Here is a 25,862-nt window from a genome sequence, read left to right as displayed (position 1 = left end):
AACTTAACTGGATAATAAATCAGTGACATGATTTTCAAATTAGTTGAATCTCTATGATATATCCACCAGAGTTAAAACCAAGAAGGTACAATAAAATCAAGACACGTGGATGTAAAAGTTCATAACTTTTAACTAGATTTTTTAAAAAGTATTTCTGAACTTTTTGCCCTTCTATATAGCACATTCTATTATTTCCAAACCAGATCTTTTTCCTAAACTCCAGACTTGTATATATCTAACTGTGTGTTCTAGATCTCCACTTGGACGTCTAATGGGCATTTGAAATCCAATTTGTCCCATCTCCCCCCAAAACCTTCTCTTTCTTCAGTCATGCCCACTACAGCAAATGGCGCCTCCACACGCCTACGCCTGGGTTACCTTTGGTAACTGTGTTTCTCACATTCCTCCACAGTCAATTCAGCAGCAAAACCCATTGCTCTTACCTTTAAAAATATGTCCAGAAACTGATCAGTTCTCCTCACCTCCCCCACTGTAACCTACTCCAGGCCACTGGGATTAAAATAATTTCCTAACTGTTCTCCCTGCTTCTTCCCTTGCTTCACAATCTAACCTCAATAGAGCAGCCAGAATAACTCCGTCTCAACTAAATCTGATATTCCCCATCTGCTCAAAAGTCCAATGGCTTCTCTCTTTTGGGAACAGCTCTGATGTCCTTCAGTTCTATATTAAACTAACACAACCTAATTTCTGAAAAACTGTCCATCTGTTTTGACAAAAATGAAATGAAGTATACAACCAATTAGGAAACAGATTTAAGATTACTTTGGTCTGAAAGGGTTGTATAAGTCCATCATTTAACTCCCTCCTTTCAGTAAAACAACTCCCAGTAAAACCACCAGGAAAATAGAAAACTAAAGGGAAATCTTCAAGGTTACCTGAAAGGGAATGTGGGCAGGACAAGACAATCAGTCTTGTCCTAGGAGCAAACATCCTAGGGGTCAGGTCAAGGTTAGGATACATATGAAATAATCTGCCCTGGCTGGTGTGGCTCAAGGACTGATAGCCAGCCTGAGAACCAACAGGTCACAGGTTTGATTCCCAGTCAGGGCACATGCCTGGGTTGCGGGCCAGGTCTTCAGTTGGGAGCGTACGAGAGACAACCAGTCGATGTGCCTTTCACACGTTTCTCTCCCTTTCTTTCTCCCTCCCTCCTCCTCTCTCTAAAAAATAAATGAATAAAATCTTTAAAAAGAAACACTTAAAAGAAAGAATGAAAAATCTCAATCCTGCAAATGCATTTGGGGATGTGCTCACACAGAACAAGAATGTGCACAGGAAAACACTAATATGGCTGAAACCTAACATGGGCAAGTGTTCCAGAGAACAGTGAAATGGTACCCCAAATAACTTTAGAAGAAAATGTTTCAGAGTTCAGAGACACTGCCTGTTACACAGAACTTCCTACTAGAGCTTTCTCCTCTATCATTACAAGCCTGAGACTGCTAATGCAACCAATGTAAGGTATAATAAATATCAAGTTATCCCTTTACCTAATCTGGGATGGAAAAAAATTACACAGTAACAATTTCTAAAAATGAAACGAAAGTTACAAATGCTAGTTTGTAATTAGGAATAAAGCTATTTTTAAGTTTGTGGCTGAAATTTGTTTAAACCATAGATGAGCTCAAGCATCTACGCTACAGGACCTTGGTTCCATTTTGACTGCATGAAGCAGGGGCCCTGGCTCCTTTAGTGGGATAAGGTTTCCTATCTCACCATCAACATTCAACCTGCTGCCCTTCGGTTCATAAATCCCTACAGAGCTCTGCACTCATCTACCTCTTTCTCCAGACTACCAATCAGTCCCATCAATGTACAAGCATGCTCTTCTCCTCCCCTCTGGTCCCCATCAGCACTGCTGTCCACGCGCCCTTTATAAGCAAACATTACAAACACAGCGACACTGGTACCACTGCCACTCCCACACCTTCTGCATCCCCTCTGGCTCACTATAATCTTATCTCTCGCTCCCTCACCAACCCACTGAAAACACCTGTCAAGATAATCTCAGCTGACTCAACCTCCAGCAGCATTTACACAATTGACTCAAGAACCACTCCCTGTACTTTTTTTTTTAACCAAATACAGTTTTCAAAGAATATGTAATCACATCTTATGAAGTGGTAGTGTTCTATAAGAAACAATGACCCAGAAAACACAAAAGTTCTGACAATAAATAATTTTTAAAAGTATGTCCAAAAACTTGCATCTCGTGACCAAAGAGACCAGGAAAGAAGAGTAGCTGTGTATAGAAACCAGACATTCAGGGACGCTAATAAAACAGTCAGCAGCTGGCCACGTTCACACACACAGTTCCGTGCTGCCACTTGTGTCTGGGTGTGGAAGGTAACAGGTGACTGCATTACCCCAGCAGCCTCAATGGTAAAGCACACATGAGCTGTGACAGCTGCTAAGTAGCTATTTTAGAAGAAATAACTGAGTTGCAACTGTGCAAACACATGCTGCATCGTATTAAAAACTATCTAAATTCTCAAAATGAGGTTAATCTGAAACAAAATCGGGTCCCATGTATTTCAATAAACAATCTTGTACTCTGGTTACAATGCTGTATTTCTTTACCTTATCTACCTGTCTCCTCCCTCACCTACCTGTCCCCCCACCCACCAGACAAAAGGACTGGTAAAGATGATATATTAAATAGAGTGGTTAAAACTCTCTTATTTATTATTGTTAACATTGACATGCATGATTTAGATAACATGGAACTGCAAAACTTTTTAAATAGAAACTTAGAATACATTCAAAACAGATAAGAAGACACATTATATATCTTCTTTCCCCCCTAAGATTTTATTTATTTACTTTTAGAGAGATGAAAAGGGAGGGAGAAAGAGAGACAGAGAAACACTGATGTGAGTACATGGATTGGTTGCCTCTCACACGCCCCCAACTGAGGACCAGGCCCACAACCCAGGCATGTGCCCTGACTGGGAATTGAAACGGCAATCTTTCGGTTCTCAGGCCAGCGCTCAATCTACTCAAAGTCACACCAGCCAGGGTAAAACATTATATATCTTAACTTCAGAACAATCATAACATGTTTATAGTATCCTAATTAATTTAATAGAAACGCCAATCCCTAAAGTACATGTTATTAAGTACAAAGCTCCTGTTATAACAATTTTATCTTCATTTTACCCACCCTGAAACCTCTTCCACACAGTAGTAACACACCTGGGCCCTGGCTGGTGTGGTTCAGTGGTTCAGTGCCTGCAAAGCGAAAGGTTGCCGGTTTGATTCCCGGTCAGGGCACATGCCTGGGTTGTGGGCCAGACCCCCACTAGGGGGTGTGAAAGAAGCAACCAGTTGGTGTAGCTCTGGAACATCTATGTTTCGCTCCCTCTCTCCCTTCTTTCCACTCTCTCTAAATAAATAAAATCTAAAAAAATAAATAAATAAATAAAATTTAAAAACATAGAACACACCTGGTTTCGTCCTCTGCGTTTCCCATAATTTCTTCTTACTAGGGCTTTATAATTCTCATTTTTCTTGGTTAAGTAGTAATATAAAACACAATCAGGAACACTCTATAAGTAAGAAGTACATATACTTATATATATATTTTGAGGATCCAATGAAACAGTTCTTTAAAAATCAAGTAACATTTTCAAGGAAAATCTCTGGTATTCTCAAAGTATAAATTGAGGAGAAACACACATGAGTAGCATTTTAAAGCACAGCTAGTCTCTAAAAATCAACACATTATGTCTACTACTTTAATGGGCCATCCAAATTACATAAAAAATTACCAGAAACAATATCAGAAAAAATATCAAAAACAGTCAAGCACTTTTTATTAACCACTAACTAATTTCCTTTCTTAACTGCCTATATGAAAACATTCAAAATATCTCTTTAAATATGCTGCTCCAAAACACTACATTCAACCCACTGTGAAAAAAATTCAGAGAAAATCAAGACCCTGATATTTTAATAAGAAATTTAATGAGGTTCAAAAAGCATTGTAATCTGTGTGTCTATAGGAAAATGCAATATCAGGTTATTTTTCATTAACCGTATTAGTCTGTGTTCTGTGCTTAGGATTTGTGATCATATAATTATAAATATCACTATATCAGTCATATGAAAATTTTCTCTGTAGCAAGCCCTTTGCAAAAATCAGTTCTCATTAACTACTTTTGGGTATTACACCATAAAATTTCAAAGTAGCAACCATCATAAACCTATAAACATTCTCAATGCAAACCATGTCTTACCTTCCTTTCCAAGTAGGATGCAATTAGTCCAAAGTTTTTTGGATGCTGGATAAACCTGTGTAAAAACAACACACACACACATGTACACACACACACAGACACACACACACAAATATTTTAACAACTCAAAAGAGGGGGAAAGAAAACCTTCAGAATAGAAATATTATGTACCGGCTAATTCCCAGTGATTCCTAGCTGCCAACCTGAGGAACAACTATAAAATCACTGGTGTCTTTTAAAGGGGCCAGATTCCTGGGAACTATCCACCAGGAACTGGCTGGACTGGTCTATGGTAGAGCATGGAAATCTGCACTTTTGAAAAGCATCCCCAGATGATTCACACACCACTCAAGGTTGGATACCACTTTCAACATGACTTCCTAAGCCTAGTTCTTATCTGTTACTTATATTTCCACCTGTAAACTTATGGGAAGATCATGTCAAATTTATATTCTCTATTTTCCAGAGTATCTATTCAAATGCCAGAACAGGGCCATGTTTTCTTACTAACTTATGTAAGCTTCTACTGGATAATAATTTAAAATATAAATTACTTGTCCTTAAAGATCTCCTTCTCGTGGTCAGTCCAAACATTCATAAACTGCCTATCCTTATAAACTTTCATGGGGTCCTCCATAAGCCCATTCATGTTAATGAACTTGACCCGTCTTTGTTCTGCATCAAACATCATAGGTGGGATCACAGAGAGCTGCCGCATTTGTTTCTCATTATTCTACAAAAAAAAAAAAAAAAAAAAAAAGCTGTTTATATAAAATAAAATTTAAAGAGGGTATAGACCAACTGTCTTAAAGTATACTAAAAAAACACATAGGTAGTTCAATAACAATAGTAGTGTGTACCATAACATCTAACATAGAGTAATTACTCATATATTTTATAAATATCCATTCAATGAATATAGAGCTGGAAAGTATGCACATTGTTTTAAATAATCCAGTACTACAATTACTTATACAAAGCTGATACTTCAGATAATGGAATTTGAGACCTAGAAGACAGTTATGTACAGTTCATTAATGTAATGACCTTCTGAAACACTTTAATTATATTTAGTCTCATTTTTAAAAGTCTAAATACCAATTTAGAGAACAAATCTTAGCATCGTTTTAGAGAACAATAAACAGAAAATTAAGCAAACAGGCACCAAAATCTTAAGATCATTGATTTCTAAAGTAACTAAACTCATTTAAGTATTAAATACTTCTTGCTAATCTTAAATAAGCTTTCCATTAAAAATTTAAGACTATTATCCTTAGAAATTCAACGAAAACTCTTCTACATCTATACAATTGATTTAAGTTTAAGTTCATAAGCATATACTTCCATCAAAAACTTTAAACAAAATTACAATAGACTTCAATACAAGACTAGATTTTTCCCTAAAAACTGTTCCTCAGAGAAGCAGATATTACAAGTCCTTACAAAGTCCATAATTTTATGAGGAACTCAATCAGTCTCAACATCCAAATACTGTTTGGGGTAGACACTAGTTTGAAATCACCTTAACTGCTACTAGTATTAGATGTTTACATGGAATCAGTCAAAAAGCAAGGTAAGATATTTAACACAGATTTAGTTATCATTGCAGGAATTATGGCAACAGATTTTGAAATATAAAGCAATGTGATAACTGACTTTGATTATTACTTAAGGGACTAACATGTTCCAATAAGGAAGACCTTCAGAATTTAGAGATGAGGTTTTAAAAAGCTATATTATAAAATCAAAACTAGCAAAACTCAATAGATCAATCATGGCTTTGGAACAACCTTAAGAGACATTTTGAACAGAGCTACAAAGAATCAGTATTCAGGACTGAAATTTATTCTTATTAATGTCATATCCTACCTGTCTCTCAAACTCACCTGGTTAAAGAGCACCCACCCTCTGGAGATCCCAACAAGTGAATACACAAACATCTGCAAAAGACATGCTCTTTTGCTATTTTATGAAATGGCACCACCAGCCCAGTCCTCTAACCTAGAAATCAGGAAGTCACTTTCCATTTTCCTTCTTTCTCACCTCCACACTTAATCCATCCATCTTGTTCTGCCCATTATACCTTCTATTAATCTCTCCCATCAGTCCCTTCCTCTACATCCCTATCAGTGTCCTCACTCAAGTCCTTATTTTTATTGTAACAGCCTCCTGCTGCCCAAGCCATATTTGTAAAATATCAATATGATCATGGGCCTACCTTCTTTTAATCCTCCAGTGGTTGGCCAGTCTTTGGAACAGTCCAAGTCTCATAAATGTTCCCTTACTTACACACAAATAAACCCTTAGTTCCTGGGGTATAAGGCTAAAATTCCTCAATACTGAATTCAATTAAATTAAACTAATTAATTTTCTTACCTCTTGCTCAGAGAGCCCATCAATGATCTCAGAAATCTCATGTTCACTTCTAGCAATAGTGGCTGAAAGACCAGCTCCCCTCTGCCCAACTCTAAATATGAGAAATTATAAATATATTTAAATGCCTTTTATAAAGAAGACATATAAATCAAATTACTTTTATATAGATTACTTTTCTGAAGATTTTTTTTAACCAAATGGAAGTCAGAGATGAAACCTAAATTACTTTTAAGTAATTTGCTTGAATCATTTCTAAAATTAACAATTTAAATTCTGAGATTAAGATATAAAGGTTACATGTCCAAGTTCAAATGACAGAACTATTTTATGGGAAACTTCTGGAAAACTACAGTTATTAGTACCATTACCATTTCAAATACCAGTCTTTTGCCTACCTTCCAGAGAACAGAATAGCAGGCTTTGAAAAACACATCAAACATTTTTTAAAAGAGGGGAAAAAACACAACCATCATCCTTCATAAAAACTTAATCATGTTTAAAAGGGCTTTCATTACTCTTATATGAGACAGTGGAGAACAACACTAAAGTTTGCAAAATACTTGCTTTCTAAAAGTAAAAACAATAAAATAGCTTACCAATATCAAAGAATTTTATAATTAGCAACCAATTCAATACTGTTTGACTATGTTGGTAGGTATAAAAAATTATAAGATACTCAAGTCTATTCTTATTAATTGTCATTTCCAAAGAAATGGGTATTTTCAAGAACTGAAGAATTAATTTCAAAATATTCACTTAAATTTAGATCCAACATCATGATTACATATAAAAAATTCATATTAAATTTACTGACACATATTCAAAACAAAGTTTTCTGTAAATTTTCTTAATGATCAGTCAGGGAACAGTAAATACTGTAGAAGATCAAAAGTACGATTCGGAGGACCTAGCACAGCCACCAAACACCAGCTACTTACCGCTGAAATCTTTCTTGCTGTTCTCTCTGTTTTCGAATTTCTGGAAATTGCTTTTCATAGTACTCCCTTGTTTTGCTTTCTTTAGCTTTCCTTCGAGGATTATTTTCTATTCTGTCCACTTTTTTCTCCCATGCCTCCATGAGCTGATCATAACGTTGGCAGATTTTTTGTTCCTATTAAATACCCGTAACAAATTAATAAACAAAACTCTGCAATTCTGACAAACCCAATACTTTAAAGTATACACTACTTCTTAATGCTAAGTCAGAAGTACATTTGACCTATGACTCAATTGTGAAAGAAAAGCTGTCCTTGATCTGAAAGAGGAGAAAGAAAGGGATCTTCATTGCCTACAAAAGATCTGACATATAGAACATATATTGATGGGATTTTTTTAGTTAACATGAAGACTATACAAATTAATCAATGAACTGATGAGCTACTAATAGCAGATCAGCTTTTATTATTTTTCTGATAACAATGTCTTCATTGTCAAAAATGTAAATTTAAAAGAAAAAACATATAAATAGTTCATAATCCCAATCACCAGACAACCATATTAACATTTTGTCGTTATCTTCCTATGTGTCAGAAAACACACTTTAATCATCCCTCTATTGATAGTTACTTGCATATTTTTGTTATTTATAAATAATGCTATATAAACATTTTAACAGTCTGAAAAAGACAGAAATTGGTTATACTTTAATGATAAAAAAATTCAGCAAATGACATGAAATCAAGAATTAATACTTTTAGAAAAATGATTAATGCATGATCTTATTTTATAAATACAAAAGAAAGAACCCTTCCTCATAGAACTGTGTACATGTCTGATGACACATGAATAAAAAAGTGTAAGGACCCATGAAGTACTGTTAACACTGGTCATCTCAAAGAAATGGCGTGAGAGAGAGAAAATTATCTTCCTCGCACTTCATACCACCCCACCATCACTTCCCAATCATTCCTTCCCACTCCTGTATGGCTTTTTTCCTTCCCCTCTGCTCCACCTCTATTGCTACCTCCTCAGTATGGCTGACATCAATCCTCATCTAGATTAAAGGGCTTCCCAGTGTCTCCCAAGCATTCTTTTTATAAATTTTATTTTGCAATTCAGCTGACATTCAGTATTATTTTGTATTAGTTTCAGGTGTATAGCATAGCAGTTAGACAATCATGTACTTTACAAAGTGGTCCCCCCAATATTTCCAGTACCCACCTGGCATGTTCTTAATTTGCCAGCTGCAAATTCTTAAAACACAAACCTGAGTATTTCACACCCTCAAATCAAACGCTTAAAAGACACCCTCAGGCTCTAATCCGAAGCCTCCTAGGAGACCTCCAGGGCTCTGTAGGACTTGGTCCTGGCTCCTCCCGGAAGCTTCATTTCTCACCACACTCCCAGCTTAGTCTAAGCCCCAACCATCTCTGAACCTGCCACATTCCCTCTACTTCCCACATCTGCATTTGGGCTGCTCCCTCTGCTTATTCAAGTTTCCAGAGTCCTAGTTTTCCTGGGAAACTTCCTTTCATGATGCATATCTGCATTACCTGCCCCTCTATGTGCTCGCAGTCATCTGTATGTCCTTTACAACAGTTTGTTCACAATATTGTCATTGCCTGCTGAATTATATGTCCCCAATTATCTATGGGCTAAAACCACATGGCTATCTTGTTCACCTTTGTAGAATGATACGTGGGGCAGAGTAAATAGTCAATGAATACTAAACAAAGCAGTGAACATATAAACTTTATTACTCTATGAGGTATTAAAACAAAATCTGTGCTGCTGTGTTTGTACCACCAGAAAGCAAATTTAGCAATAACTATAATTACAACAAAATTACTGGATGGGAAAAAAAATACTTTAGCTAATTTCTTATTTAATATTTGTATGTTCTTGGCGTGCGCGCATGTGCGCGCGCGCGCGCACACACACACACATACAGAATTCAAGACCGAAGGACTAGACTGGCCAATTCGAACTTTAGAAGTTATACACCAAATAAAACTGCTGACTCTTGAGCATTACAATTCATTAACTGTCAGGTCACTAAATATAAGGTACAAAGTTCACTTCTGATGTGAATTAAAGAACATCACTTACTAAACAACCGAATTTATGAATCAAAAGTTTGTCTAAAAACAGCATGAACACGTTATGAAATAAGAATAGTGGCATTATATTTGTAACTTAATTTCCATGAAGACTATATCCACAAAACTTTTGGACTGCAAGTCATATAATATCATGAAAAACAAACTTTGAATTTGAAAAAGCTGGACTTTAGCTGACCCAGTTTCTAATGAGAGAACAGCGATATCTAATCAGCATGACCAAAACTTACCCACATTTGTTTGAGGGTTAAGAGAATGTAGATCATCCTATTTCTCTATCATACTTTTTAAACTACTCACCATTTTCTTTATTCTGGCCAAATGAAAATTTTATACATAGACAACCAAAGAAATTAATTTTATAATGATATTAAATGTGAATTATGATATCAAAATGTTACCAGAATTAGATCTATATTTAAATCACATCATTTTTACTTTCTAAATCAGCACCTTCTCTCAAACATAATCAAGTACCATTCTCATTAATAATGGAAAAGCGAATGCCTACATGAGCATGAACGGAAAAGCTGTACAAATTTCAGTTAACAAGGATAGGACCTCACCCTTTGTTTTCTTGCATGATTTCTTCTTTTAAAAAATAAAATGAGTTTTTTCCTCATCACCTGGTTTCTAGAAGAGAAAAATACGGTTGTATGACATTAAGAAAAAAAGCACAATTTAATAATGCATTGACTTTTATTTTTCACAGACACTGAAAAACAGGCAAAAACACTTAAGAACATATGATGTAATCAAAATTAATCTTAATTTTTTCACCCTGCAAAATAAAACTTTTGCAATAATTAGAACTAAAATTCCTCCCATTCTACACAAGACTTTACATAAATAGTTCATTCTCAATTACTATATCCAATTATAAGGCAAATATTATTTTCAAGTTATAATTACACAGTTTTTCTTACGAACCCTGGTGATATAAACATCTCTGTACTCTCTGGAGGAGGGGAGGTAGAAGAGAAGGAAAAGCTTTTAAGTTACCTCCCGACCCCAGGACTGGTGCTGACCTCCCTTCTATGAGAACGTACACCAAACACAGACAGGTGACTTCTGCTTTAAACAGAAGATTTTCTTCAGTCACAGAAATGACACAGTCCACTCTAAGAAGTAATAGAGGGCTATGTGACAAGACAGGAAAACTTCTCTTTTATCTTAATGTAAGTTTCACTTTTTAAATCTGAAGCACTGTGACCTTCAAAAACAATGACATGCAGGTTCAAATATAAATATTTATACCCCACCTACTTCCAGAAAGGATTTCAAGCTGATTATTCAAATATAAATACAAGGCCAAGGCAAGGAGAAGTAATTTTTTGGATTATCTGCCACTCAGGACTAATAGTGACACTGGCTCCACTCAAATAAGCATGGACAGTCAGGAGCTGGCTATATGGAAAAGTAGCCAAGAGATTAAAAGAATTATTAAAAGGTACATTTGCTATTTCATACAAAGCAAATGGCGGTGATGAAAGAACAGCTACTGAATGATTCATAATGGGCACATGCAGCTGAGTAAATGATAGTTCACAAGGAAGTTCACACATACAGCAGAAGCATTACCACATATGCATTTTGCTCAATTGTAATTATGTGCTACTCAAAAGCAAATGACAATCAATAAACATAATTTAAAATATTTCCTAAGAATTTAAATGAAGAAGTCAGCCAGTCAGTAACCCATCTCAGGACAATGTGTTAAGCTTCATAGATAACATAAAATAAATGAGACACAGCTGCTCCCCAGCTAATATTGGGGGGAGGGGGGAGACAGAACACAAACATAACTGAAGCTTTGTGGAGAAAAAATCATTAAGAGTAGCCAACTATATTTTATCCACTATTCTTTAAAAAAATGTTAAAACCGCTAAACAACTCCAAAACAAGGTATATTTTTAAAGTTTTACCTAACCTAAGGGTTGTCAAGACTAGAGTAGCATCTCACAGAAAAATTCTAAGTATATAACTTTTATTATAAACCACTTTCTTAACAAAAGTTAAAATTATTCAATTTCTTTCATGCATACTACCATGCAAATTATATCTGCCACCAGTTCTGCAAAGTAGTCATCTATTGTACATACTCTCAGTAAGAATTTTTTAAAAGAAAAAAAAGATATATATATATATATGTATAATATATATATGTATGTATATATATAGCAATGTGCTCATTAGAAACTGTACTAGTAAATAATTATAATTTCTGGTTATACTTAATAAAACATATAAAGTAGAAATATCACATTTTTGTTACAAACTAAGAATAATTCACCTAAAATTCTCTTAAAGTATCATAATTTTTTAAAAAGATACCTATCTAGCCTCCTCTCTTCAATCAGATCAAGAAATTAGGTTTTCTTTTTTACTTATTTTCTTATTCCAAAATCCGCATCCATAAAGGCCTGGTATCTAGGATGAGCAAGGCTAAGCGAACTGCACTCTGGAGCAGTCTCCTCACCCAGGTGAGGTGACTGAGCGCTTCCAAGGCACCAGGACATTAAATGGCAGAAGGGTCTACAAATACCGTCATTAGCAACAGTCATGGAAGGGATTTCCCTAGAATAGGACTTTGAATAATGATAAAATGATCCGTGGCACTTCTACTTTGCAATGGCAGATGTGGCTTGGTGGGGGACGGTGTCATCACTAGTCTTAAATGAAAAAGCTTCATTATCTTACTTCATCATGCGCCTTGCAGGTACTCCACTGAAAAAAAGACAAGACAGGAGGCAAAAAATTCAAGCCTCAAGGTAAGCCATTTCAATGTTAAGTATCCACCTTTTTTACTAGCAGATTATAAAACCAGCTAGTTTTATGCAATAATTTATTTCATTTTTTGGCCTCGGAAACTCAAAGTTGTTACCCCAACCCCCAAAAAGCCAGAGGAAGATAACATATAGTAAAACGACAGCAAATTACACAAATCTAACACATACCAACACTATATTATAATAATATGTCAGAAGATAACATAAATACAATCTATAGAATATATGGTCTTTAACTGAAGAACTTCAGAGACGATAAATACTTACGTCTTGATGTTCTCATGGTACACTTTGGTATCTGATGGCTGGTTATAGAGTGGCTATAAAATAAATCAAATATATATAAATCATTTATATATAAAATGTTATTCATATGCCTATAAAGAGACAAAAACAATTTATATTTTACTGTAAACCTAAAGTGTTAATGGGTCTTCACAATATATGCCCTATCAAAATCTCCAGACTTTTGGGTTCCCTGAATAACTCTCCAAACAGCGAATGCCACTCCTGCAATAAAGTGTATAAATTCATTGTATCCTATAATAAGTACATTAATTCAGAGATTTTTAAATTTTAAATGCAAAGAAAGACTAAGCACCATCATGATTCAAAGAGCTTTCTACTTCTGTTCTTTCCTCTTCCTCCTTCTATCTGGACTGATTAATGGCTGCTCAGGATAATACATATTCAAAAGTAACCAAGTTCATGCACTACTATTTTAAACTTTATCAAAAATTTACTGCCCATCTACATTCCTCTTACCCCAAAATAGATTATATTCCACCTTACCCCAAGAAAAACACTAAAAAATAAAAATTTAAAAAAAAAAAGCACTAGAAACAAAAAAAGATATTTCTTACCAGTTCAACTTTTGGGCCAAGACCTTCAAATATTTTATGAGCTTCTTCTGCTTTTTTCTACAAAGACATTATATTATATAATTAAAAAGTATATTACCTAGGTGCAGAATCACTACCAATTTAATATTTACCTAAAGACCAGTCTAGTTAAACTTATCATTACTTCCAAACATTCTTCTTTCACGATAGGCTAAAATACTATTTCTATTTTCACCGTTTTCTCAAAATTTAGTCAAAGCTTAACATCTGTTTTGAAAGCACTACCTAAAGGATAGGTAAATTCTTAAAAGCAAACATATTAATTCTAAAAAGAGGAAACAGAGATCCACAATTAGAAATGAATCCCTCAAACATTCTAAATACTTTAAAACTCATAATGTCTTTAATGAAGTTTAAATACACTAACACCACAAAGTTGCCAGTCTTTACTGTGGTAAGCCAAACTGATCTCTTTAAAGAGCAGTTTATAACAAGCTTACTTTCTACTTACAAGAAAACCCAACCAACAGAGGGAACAAATAGTCTGAATTACTAAAGTGTTCAGTAGAAAATGATGAATTATATATATATTTTACATGCTATTTTCAAAAGTAAAATAAGTGCTATCTAACAGAAATCGTCCTTTAAAAGACAAATGAAATATAAAAAATCCAATACTGAGGATATTTAAACTAGCAAATGTCTCAGTGGTTCTCAAATCTCTTGGTCCCAACAGGGTCTCATTAGTAACAATGGCTCATTGCCTGCTGCAGAACCCCACCTCACTGCATTTGGCTGGGGAACTCTCCAGGGCTTCTGATGGGCAATATAAATGGAAATGGATATCAATCAGTATTTCCCAAGTGTAAAGAAAGACATTCCCTTAAAATAAATATTGCCCTTTTCATTTCATTTACCAATCACAATCAATGAATCAAATATTTATTTAGTATATATTATGTGAAAAAAATATGTTCAACCAGGTTAGGAAGCACAAAATAGTGTAATGCACTTTCCAAACTCCAACAAACTTAGAAAGTATTATTAATATGAGAAATAAACATATCAAAAATGTTTATCATTTTTATCATATCAATGTAGTCATTAAATTTGCAGAGCAAATCCTATTTCTATAGATAGTTTTAAGGCAGGATCTGCTAACCTTGGTGCTATTTATATTCTGGGCTAGATATTTCCTTGTTGTGGGAGCTATCCTATGCATTGAAGAATATTTAGCAGTAGCCTCCACCTCTCTGCCAAGTTATCACTATCAAAATATTCTCTGGTTGAGAATAGCTGCTCTAAGGTAACTATTAATCTAAGAAGCCAAAATGTATTTACAATAAAATTCAAATTTATTAGCTTTAGGCATATATTCAATAACACACAAATATTACACATAATATTTGGAAATATCTAGCACCTGCAAATTATTCTCTCTAGGCCAGTTTTTAAATTTTCTTTCCCCAAACACTCTATATTACAGTCTACACCAAGATCAGGCAGGATAGTGGAATTGTACACAAATAATACTGACAGACAAGGGAGCCAAATTATCTCATGGCAAATATTGACTAGTATCCTATTGCGTAAAGGCACTTACCTTTTCAAGGCTAATTTTAAAGGCTGGTATTTAAGATGGTCTGCAAACCCCAAGATTAAAGTTTTGTAAAGGTTTATTAAATATTTGACTTCATGTTGGCTAACTGCTAAGTGGAGCTTAACCTATTAATAGTTTGGCAGAAAAATTTTTTAAACTCTCACAATTCCGTATTATAATTTTTATTCTAAGTTAATAGAAGTAATTAATTCTTCAAACATATGTTGAGTACATTCTGGACAGTTGCTAGACCCTAAGAAAACAATGAATAAGACTGCCCTTCCTGCAGTAGAAAGAGCAATGGTCTTGAAAGGCTTCGTAGAGAAAACGATACTTGAACTGGGTCTTGAAGTCCAAGTGAAACTGATATACAACAAACAAAAAAGACAAGACACAGGAACACCTAAAGGCAGGGCAATACCACGGGGTAAAGATACTAACAACTTCGAGGGAACCCTCAAGACCTGTTCTGGCAGGATATCACTAAGAAAGGAGTATCAGGTCAAGGGCCAGGCAAGCAGGCATGTAAGCACTGATAAAAAGTGTGGGCTATTCTGTAGAAAGTAGGATACCATCAAAAGGTTTTATTTGGAGAATCATCTCATGAGACTCATAAACGAAGGATGGGTTAGAAAGAAAAGAGACGGAAGAAAGAAGGAAGGAAGCTCAGTATTTATGAGAGGTGAGCGCTCAAATTAAGGTACTGCTGAAAAAAGGAAGAGAGAAGCAACTGATCAAACCAATAGCTAGGAGGTAGGACCAATGCTCTTCAGTGATCAGCTAAACCTACAGTGGCAAAGAGACCAAAACAGGCCATTCTCAGGACACCGGCCTAGGTGACTAGAGGTTGTTGACACCAAGTATCCTCCCTACTGCCAATCCCTTTGTCTCTTCTGTTGTCACATTAACTTGCAAGTCATTCAATCAAAATATAAACAAGATGGTTTTGGAAACCACAGTCCACACCCCTCATCTTCTATATGTATTACAATTCTGAAATTAGAGCATTTATAAGTATTTTTGAAACCCAAAACTGGGAAGGGTAATAGCAAATTAAACTATTATATATAGTGCAGGAGAAGAGTCTGTTTAGAGACTAAATAAATCTTAGTCTGAAGTTTAAATATGATGTAAAGCAATTAATTTTAAAATTGGCTTCATGAGAGAAAAATTAACAGTCACTTTTGGGGAGTGTTCTTCCTCCCACTAACTTTCTAAATGAAAGAAAGATACCTTACACAAGATAATATCCCCTATCTCTTATGCCACATCTGGCTTAATTTCCATCCAGCGTAGACTGTTGCCAAACAAGAGCAACAGGTAAATGTACGCTCCTCCCTTGCCTACGGAGTCAGAACAGATTATGAATATAAATATTATTTTAATAAACCTAAAAAAGCAAAAGTCTACATAAAGGTCAATGGCCTCATAATCTATTATAGCTAAGATTCAAACCATAGCCCAGTTATTAATTCTGAAGCTGATCATGTAACTCATTTCCATACCCAACGACCCATTTCTACTAGAATAGTAGCAGTGTTTGGCATTAAATGTCCCTCATAAAGTGAAAAACTATAGAATAACTGTTCTGTATTATTTGGTGCAAACTTGTTTGCTAGTATTTATATAAGTGATCCAGCTGATAAAACTATACTCATCAAATAATATTTATAGAGTGTCGGCAGCCGTCCGTCTCGAGAGACGATGGTGTAGCTTCTTAAGTGTCTATCTGCACCGCCGAGAATGGCTGTGCAGTCCGACTCGGGAGTGACACGGTATCTGTCTCCTCCCGTGTTGAATCGACATCTTGCGATGACGCTGGAGTGTCCTCTCCAGTGAAGCTGAAGCTACAGAGCCTGGGCAGGGTGATATGGAGGGTCTGCTGTTGCCCATGCAGCAGACCCCCCCCTCTCTTCGCAGCTGAAGGATCCAAGGGAAAGACGGAGTCAATACAGCTTGGCTTCAGGTGCGCCGCAGGAGTTGCCGGTGTTGACTACAGCGTCAAACCGCCTTAGGGACTCCGGCTCCGGATTTTCTGTCGGGGTTTACTCCCTTAGCCTTTCCCCTGAAGAGGTATGCCGCAAGGCAGCGGAGGTTTTTTGGAGTCAGAGTTTTCCTTCTCTGATGTGCCCTGACTGGAAGATCGAACCAGCGACACTTAGCTCGCAGGCCGACGCTCAATCCACTGAGCCAAACCAATGCATACGGATAATGTATTATAGAATTGCACACTTGAAACTTGTATGCTATTAACCAATATCACCCTATAAATTTAATTTTTAAAAATGTGAGAAATATAACTATAAAACTTCTTTAAAGACAACAGAGTAAACTATTTTAATGATGCCAGGGTAGCCACATATAAAACCTAAAGAAATTCTACTCACCGAAAAACACTATTCGGCTCAAAGACCTAAATTTAAGCGCTAAAACTATAAAGCCAGTAGAAGAAAATACAGGTACAGGAAGGAAGTGGTTCAAAATGGAGATGAAGGAGGATCCTAAGCTCACCACCTCCCATGGACACACTGAATCTACAGCTACATATAAAACAATCTCCTCTGCAAAAGACCTGAAAATTAACCAAGCAACTATTTCACAACAGGCAAACAAGGAAAACGCCATGTCAAAGCGGAAGCGCCAGAGTGAAGAATAAAGAGGAGTGGAGAGCTCATGGATGGAGAGGGAGAAGGCACTACGGTGGCAAAAGAGACCGGGTTACTGAGTGCTTTGTTCAAATGGCTGAGAATCATGAGAAGCCAAGAAGCCGAACACAGAGAAAACAAATGGGTCAAATAACCGGAAGTGTTAGGAGGGAAAAATGGGGGTAAGGGGCACAAACAGGTGAATAGAAGAGAATTTTAGACATGAAAATGTTAATGACACATGGAAAATAAAGCTTGTGCCTACAAAACCAAAACCAAAGGTATAAATCTTTGTAACCTTGGACTATGCCATGGTTTCTTAGGTAGGACATAAGTAACAAAAGATAAAATAAATCTGACCTCATCACAATATAAAACTTTTTGGCCCTGATGAGACCCCACACCGCTCAGCTATTACCATAGAGTATAGCATGTAAATAAAATATTAAATAATTTAAGACAAAATTGTCAACTTTTCTTCAATCTTAAGGAAAAAAAACACCACGCTCCAGTCAATCGAAATCTAAGAACATTAAAAATTAAAACAGAAACCAGGTTTTAGTACAATTAACACCATTACAAACCACACTGATAACTTAGAAAAGGCACAAAGAACTGTAAAGGCTTGTGCCATCAGAAATGGCATGAGCTTACCCGATTCTCATCATAAATAATCTGGACAATACTGCGGTGCTTCTGTTCCACAGGAGGAGGAGACACAGGCTTCTCAGGCTCAGGAGGTTTAGCTGCTTCTTCTTCGAGCTGTTGCTAAGACACCCAGAAAGGAGGAGTCAGGCATCTGCCGCATGTCACCGCCCACCAGCAATTAATCACCAGAGGTAACAGGCTTCCCAGCAATGCCATGCTGCACCTACCGGGCGATCATTTAATCTGCCGGCGTCCGACAGACCCAAGGACTCCAGCAAATCCAATCAAATTTATTTTGACAAATAACTAAACATAAATCATAACATAAATCCTTTCATATTTTAATTCTTACAAAGGAAGCAAAATAGTAAGAGAAGCTAAACATACAAAGATACCCCCATAAACTTCTATCACAATGATCTTTTGTGGCACTGGAAAACCGCTTTTGTATGTTATAGATACACAGTATGTGTTAATGTCTGGTGGGGAGAGAGATCATGGGAGTGTTTAAGGATAACCCTTAACTCAGCAAACTTTGTATTTTGTTGTCAAGAGGCGCAGGCAAAACCACAAGCATACGGACTGCTGGCGTGTGGGCGTACAATGCAAAGGCCACTGAATCACCTGCCTGGGCTGGAGCCTTAGGCTCACCCTTTTTTAAGTGCTATGTTCCTACGGCCCTTTCTAAGTCCTCACACCTCAGTCTTGAGCAAGAACATAAACCACTCATATGTAAAGGAGGGATATTAATCCTACTTATCACATAGCTTTTTGAGAGGATCGAATGACTCAAAGACACATTTGAACTAAAACTGCTCATTTCACAAAATGTTATTACCTACAATTATTACTGAAGTAAGCAGAGACTTGGTCTGCTTGGTTCACTGCTTTTTTCTTTTCCCAACACCTAAACAAGTGATACCGAGTAAATGCTCAACAGTTACGTGAACATAAGTCACTGCCTAAGATGATAAACAAGATATTAGGTAAAGATGTTAAGTCTCTAAAAGTACAGAAGAAAAAATTATCTGCACTACTAAGGCTAACATAACAGTCAAGGTTCCTTCCTATTAATATAAATCAGACACACCCAAATGAAAGGATAAAAATCCTCCAAAAAAGAAGCTTCTAGGACCATTGCCACTTGGAAATTGCAAGTACTCTTGCACTCTGCTAAATATTTAAGCAAAAGATAGATATTTGGAGCTGTGAGATCGTCTTTACTGGAAAAAGTTCTTCAATGATCCCCTTTCCTTCATTTGCCCTGAGGGCCTTCTTTTAGGACCCCCTGGTAAAGCAGGTGTAGAGAATGGAATAAACAAGCCTCAGAAAATCACATTTATTTTTAGTACCTAAGTAGCCCTGGGACAAAATCATTGTAACAGAAAGGTTAAAAACAAACAAACAAAACAAAAAAAAAAAAGTACATGTTCTTTCACATTAACTTTACAATAATTTTGCAAAAATGTAAAAATAAATTTAGTTGAAATTTTTATTGAAAAAAATCTATGAAGAAATGAATTAACATGAGTATACAACATATGGTATATTTTTTTATTTACTTAAGTTGTCTTTGATGTCCCTCAATAATATTTGTACCTATTGTACCTCTCTTGATAATCACACATTTCATTATTTTTAATTATTATAAGTTATTCAGCTTTGTATGTACCATACATTATTCAAAATAGTCATTGTCTCAACTCATAAGCAATCACATGATTTGACTGGTATTACTCATGGCAGTAGCACCATTTCACAGGTGAGGGAACAAACGACAAGACCAACTCAGCAGAATCAAACCTCTGAAACTTAAAGTAATTGTCAGACATATAATTATAAATTTAATATAATTCAAGAAATAAAATCAGGCTCAACAATTTTTAAAAATTAAGGGAATATTTTTAAAAAGACCAAACAGATTTTAAAATGAGCCAAATAGAAATTCCAGCAATAAAAACATAATTATTAAAATTGAAGGTATAGCAGGTTAAATATTTAAAGTGAGGACAGAAATTCATATTGTAAGACAAAAATTTAAAAACTGGCAACAAAGAAGTCCAAAAATGCAATAAAATGGGAAAGAGAAGCAATTAATACACAAAGAAGACAAGAGTGATATTACATCTAATACAAATTTCAGAAGGAAATAAAAAGACACTGTAGGAAAGGGTTTGGTAAAAAAGATAATGGCCTAAAATTTTCCAGAACTGATGAAAAACTAACACATACAGGAAGTCCAATGAATCTCAAGCTGGATTAAAAATAATAATAAACCCATTCCTAAATACATCATTGTAAAAACAACACCCAAAGAAAAAGATATTAAAAGCAGCCAGAGGAAAATCTTTCAATAAACAGGCACTAAATAAAAGATGACATTTAAATCATAAAAAGCAAATACTGAACTTGCTAACAAATCCTAACTAAAAGAAGTTCTAAAGATGTTTTCAAAAAGCTTATAACCCCCTCAATGGAAGATATACATTTCAAGAAGAAATAATGAATGAATAAATATGTGGATAAACCTAAATAAACGTGACTATATAAAATAATGTATTAGGTGGTTTTTTAAAAAGAAAGAATAAAATACATGACAACGCAAGCATAAACATTGGGAAGAAAGAAAAAATGAAGTTGTATGCCTTCCTACTACTAAGTAACATGGCTAAGATACTAATAAGTTTTAAGATTCAAGTAAATAGCCCGTTAAATTTTTCTGGAGGAGCAACTATAAACAAAGAAATAGTGTATAAAATCCAAACTATCAGTGGGGCAGGAGAAAATGAAATGACAAAAGAAAATAAAAAATCAATCCAGAATAAGGTCTGAAACAAAACAAAAATGCCAACACCCGTGTAAAAGACAGGATAAATAAAACGTATAAAATAAAAGTTTTAAAAAATTGAAAGAACTAAGCAAATAACCAGAATAGGAACAGAATCATAGGTATGGGGATCATTTGGAGGGTTATCAGCTGGGAGGGGGAAAGGGGAGAAATGGGGAAATGGTGCAGGGACTAAGATGTGTAATTGGTAAAAACAAAATAGACAGGGGGATGTTAAGAATAGTATAGGAAAGGGTGAAGCCAAAGAACTTACATGTACAGCCCATGGACATGAACTAAAAGGAGGAGGGGAGGACTATTGGAGGGAAGGAGGGTACTGAGTGGAGAAGAGCAAAGGGAAAAAATTGGGACAACTGTAACAGCAAATCAATAAAATAAACTTTTTTAAAAATTGAGATACTACCAACCGTGATTATCAGTTTAAAAGAACTAAATTACCCTGTGGAAAGACACGCTGTCAGTCTGCATATTAACCAAAATCCAGCTATATACCTTTATACAGATACACCTTAAATATTAGAGCACAGAAAGTAAAGGGAAGGAAAAAGATAAGCTAATCAATATCAACCAAAAGAGCTGACCTGATTATAATTATATCACTATCAGGCAAAAAAGACTTTATGGTAGAAACCATTGCAAAAGAGAGTATGTCAATTACCTTAAAATAAAAGGTTTCACTGACCAAAAAAACAACTATTATAAATATGTACGTACGCACCTAAAATAGCCTCAAAATACATAAATAGAAAATTAAGAACTTGAAGAAAATATTTGAAAATCGTATACCTGATAAGCGGTTAATATGCAAAATATATGAAGAACTCACAAACACAACAGCAAAAGAAAATTTTTTAAAATTTCAATATAAAAATGGGCAGAGGATCTGAATAGCCATTTTTTCAAAGAAGATATACAGATAACCAACAGGTACATAAAAAGATGCTGAACATTAATCAAGAGGGAAATGCAAATCAAAACCACAATGAGATATCACCACACACCTGTTAAAATGGCTATTATGAAAAACACAAGAAGTAAGTGTTGGTAAGGATTAGACAAAATTAACCTTTGTAGAGTGTTGATGGGAATGAAAATTGATGCAATCACTATGGAAAACAGCATGGAGGTTCCTCAAAAAATTCAAAATAGAACCATCATATGATCGAACAATTCCATTTCTGGGTATTTGTGCAAAGGAAACAAAAACACTAACTCAAAGAGGTGCACACACTCCGATGTTCACTGCAGCATATTTACAACAGCCAGGATATGGAAAGAACCCAAGTGTCCACTGACGGATAAATGGATAAAGGAGATGTGATATATATAAAGGCATGTTATCAGCTATAAAAATAAAAAATAATAATATCTTACTATTTGTGATACCATGAATGGACCTTGAGGGAACTCTGCTAACTGAAATAACTGAGACCCGGACAAATACCGTGATAACAGTTACACGTGAAATCTCAGCTACAAACACAACAGCAACATCTCCAAATTAAAATAACAGACACCCACGCAAGGGAAAAGGAACAACGGAAATACACAGCTCCCAGGAAGCAAATGATAAAACAACTATAGGAAATCCTCATATATTAATAATAATAATGGGCTGAACTCATCAATTAAAATGCACCAAGTAGCTTGATAGGTTAAAAAACAAAACCTAACTACATGATGCCTTCCAAAGACAAACAGAACTCAAAGTGAGGTAGTGGAAAATGATACTCCAAGCAAATGGCATCTAGTCATATTTATATCTGACAAAAATTGATTTCAAGATAAAAAAAGGTAAAAGGAGACAAAGATAGGCATTATATAATGATAAAGCAGATAATACATGAAGAACAAATAAAACTTATTAACATACACGCACACAACCTGGGAGCACCAAAATACATAAAGCAACTACTAACAGAACTAAAGGGAGAAACTGACAAAAAGACAAAAAGAGGCCCTAAATACCCCATTGACAGCTATGGACAGATCACCCAAGCAGTATATCAATATGGAAATATCTGCCTTAAATGACAAATTAAACCAAATAGACATAATCAATATTTACAGAGCTTTTTATTCCAGAACATCAGAATATATATTCTTCTCTAGTGCACATGGAACATTCTCAAGGATAGATCTTATGTTGGGGCACAAAATCAACCTCAACAAATTTAAGAATACTGAAATCATACCAAGCATATTCTCTGCCCATAATGCTAGAAAACTGGAAACCAGCACCACAAAGAAAGCTGGAAAAGCCATATATATGTGGAAATTAAACATGCTGCCAAACAATGACTAGATCAAAGAAGAAATAAAGCATAATATGCTGAAAATGTTGCATACCTTCTTCCACCTTCAATATTAAAACCGCTACACCAATTTTGATGTTTCGTAAATACACGCTGATATGACATCTGTCACAATACAACCTAACAAAATTGTTTTGAATGAAGTTAGAGACAACTAAGCACTACTAAAGCCACTGTACAGAAAAGCATAACAAACTTTTTTGGCCAACCCAATACTACCCGAAGTCCTAGCCAGAATAATCAGGCAAGAGAAAGAAATAGAAGACATCCGACTTCCGGCCAAGATGGAGGCTTAGACGGACGCGCTAGGTCTCCCTCTACAACTAGAGAGGAATACAACTACTTCAAAACAAAGGATAACTAGAAATTCCAGAAAATAAAACTACACGGAAGTCCAACATATGAAGTTATAAACCAACGGTGCCATTTGGGCAGGTAAGAGTTAAAGTGGGCAGTGCTGTTTGTGGTCGCACCCGGAGCGGCGGCGAGGAGTCCCGGTGGCCAAGCCCCTGGCGGTGCGCGACCCCGGCGAGGAGTCCGGGCGGCCAAGCCCCTGGCGGTGCGCGACTCCGGAGCTGGGGAGAGCGGCCGCCGCATCGCCTTGAACAGTGAGGCCCAGGGGGGCGGGAGGACGGATCCCGGTCTCCTAGCGGAATAACTGTGTGAATCCATCTTGGACCCCCGCCCCCAAAGAAAGCACCACAGGGCTGCGAAATAGGTCGCGGACAAGCAGGCGCCGGTCGCTAATTTGTGACGCGTACACAGGCACTGCCCCCACAGCCAGCCCAAGAAAACAAAAAGCATCTGTCAAAATGAGGCAGGCAACTTTAGAAATACCGGTAACACAACTCACCAGGCAACAGATAGAGAACCTGACAGATGAACAGATAAGAAACCTGTCAGAGGCTCAGTTCTGGGCCATTGTTATCAGGTGGCTTACAGAATTCACAAAAGAGCAGGAAAAAGATATGAAAGAAGCAAAAAACTTTCATAACGAAAGGAACAAAACCGCATACGAGATAGAAGGAAAGGAAATAAAATCCAGAGTTCATTTCAACAAACTGGAATATGGAGAAGGAACAAGCAGTCAACCAATGCAGAGAGAGGAAATGGGAAGCAACAACGAAAGGATCAGAAACCTCTGGGACAGCTATAAAAGGCCCAACATAAGAATCATTGGTTTGCCAGAGAGCGAGGAAGATGAACTAGAACTTGAAAAATTGAGTGAAAATATAATAAAGGAGAACTTCCCAGACTTGGGAAAGGGAATAGACCTGCAGGTCCAGGAAGCAAGGAGAGTTCCCAAGAGACTGGACCCAGGGAGAACCACTCCAAGACACATTATAATCAAAATGTCAAAAATTAAAGATAAAGAGAGAATCTTAAAAGCAGCAAGAGAGAAGAAAAGAATTATGTACAAAGGGGTCCCAATTAGACTATCAGCTGACTTCTCAAGGGAAACCCTACAGGCAAGAAGAGACTGGCAAGAAATATTCAAAGTAATGAAAATCCAAAACCTACAACCACGAATACTCTATCCAGCGAAATTGTCATTCAGAATAGAAGGACAGAGAAAGTGTTTCCAGGACAAAATAAAACTGAAAGAGTTCATTAGAAAAAAAAAAAAAAAAAAAGAAATAGAAGACATCCAAGCTAGGAATGAAGAAGTAAAATTGTCACTTTTTGCAAATGACATGACTCTATATATAGAAAACCCTTAAGATTCCACCAAGTAACTATTAGAAACAATAAACAAAAAGGATAAAGTTGTGGAATAAAAAATCAATATACAAAAATCTGTTGCATTCCTATATACTAACAATGAAATATAAGGGAAAAAAATGAAAACAAATTCACTTGCAATTGCAACAAAAATAATACAATACTTATGAATGAACTTAAAGGGTGTGAAGGACCTATACACTGAAAACTATGAGATGTTATTTAAAGAAACTGAAGAAGACACAAAGAAATGAAGATATTATGAATTGCAAGAATCAACATGGTAAAATAGTCATATTACCCAGAGCAATATACAGATTTAATGCAATACCCATCAAAGTCCCAATGTCATTTTTCAAAGAAATTAAATTTAAAAATCATCAGATTTGTATAAAACCACAAAAGACCTTGAATAGTTAAAGCAATCCTGAGAAAGAAGAATAAAGCCAGAAGAGTCACACTCCCTGACTTCAAACTATACTACAAAGCTTCAGTAATCAAAACAGTATTGCATTGGCAGAAAAGCACACATAAGACCAACGGAACAGAATTGAGAACCCAGATATGCGCCCACTTATATAAGGGCAAATAATTTTTGACAAAGATGACAAAAACACAGACTGGAGGAAGAAAAGCCTCTTCAATAAATGGTGTTGGGAAAATTAGAAAGTCACATGCAAAAAAAATAAAACTAGACTGTTATTTGACACTATACACAAAGATTAACTCAAAATGTATTAAAGGCTTATAAATATAAGA

At 35.8% G+C, this 25,862-nt stretch overlaps 1 protein-coding gene across 1 annotated transcript in view; it reads right to left on the bottom strand.

The window, feature by feature from the left end:
• Positions 1 to 25,862, bottom strand: part of NCOR1 (nuclear receptor corepressor 1) — a 193,612-nt gene that overhangs the window by 103,515 nt on the left and 64,235 nt on the right. Inside the window, exons 6-15 of the mRNA XM_090292316.1 lie at positions 18,225 to 18,338; positions 13,347 to 13,403; positions 12,751 to 12,803; positions 12,395 to 12,421; positions 10,261 to 10,327; positions 7,574 to 7,746; positions 6,636 to 6,726; positions 4,814 to 4,992; positions 4,260 to 4,314; positions 3,468 to 3,569 (exon numbers count right to left, since the gene is read on the bottom strand). Coding sequence (XP_090148442.1) covers positions 3,468 to 3,569; positions 4,260 to 4,314; positions 4,814 to 4,992; positions 6,636 to 6,726; positions 7,574 to 7,746; positions 10,261 to 10,327; positions 12,395 to 12,421; positions 12,751 to 12,803; positions 13,347 to 13,403; positions 18,225 to 18,338 — 918 coding nt within the window. The remainder of the gene's footprint in view (positions 1 to 3,467; positions 3,570 to 4,259; positions 4,315 to 4,813; positions 4,993 to 6,635; positions 6,727 to 7,573; positions 7,747 to 10,260; positions 10,328 to 12,394; positions 12,422 to 12,750; positions 12,804 to 13,346; positions 13,404 to 18,224; positions 18,339 to 25,862) is intronic.

The sequence above is a fragment of the Furipterus horrens genome, unplaced genomic scaffold, assembly GCF_987537825.1.
Source record: "Furipterus horrens unplaced genomic scaffold, mFurHor1.1.pri manual_scaffold_11, whole genome shotgun sequence".
In the NCBI taxonomy this organism is placed as follows: domain Eukaryota; kingdom Metazoa; phylum Chordata; class Mammalia; order Chiroptera; family Furipteridae; genus Furipterus; species Furipterus horrens.
The sequence above is the reverse complement of the archived record's forward strand: the minus strand, read 5'-3'. Positions and strand labels throughout refer to the sequence as shown.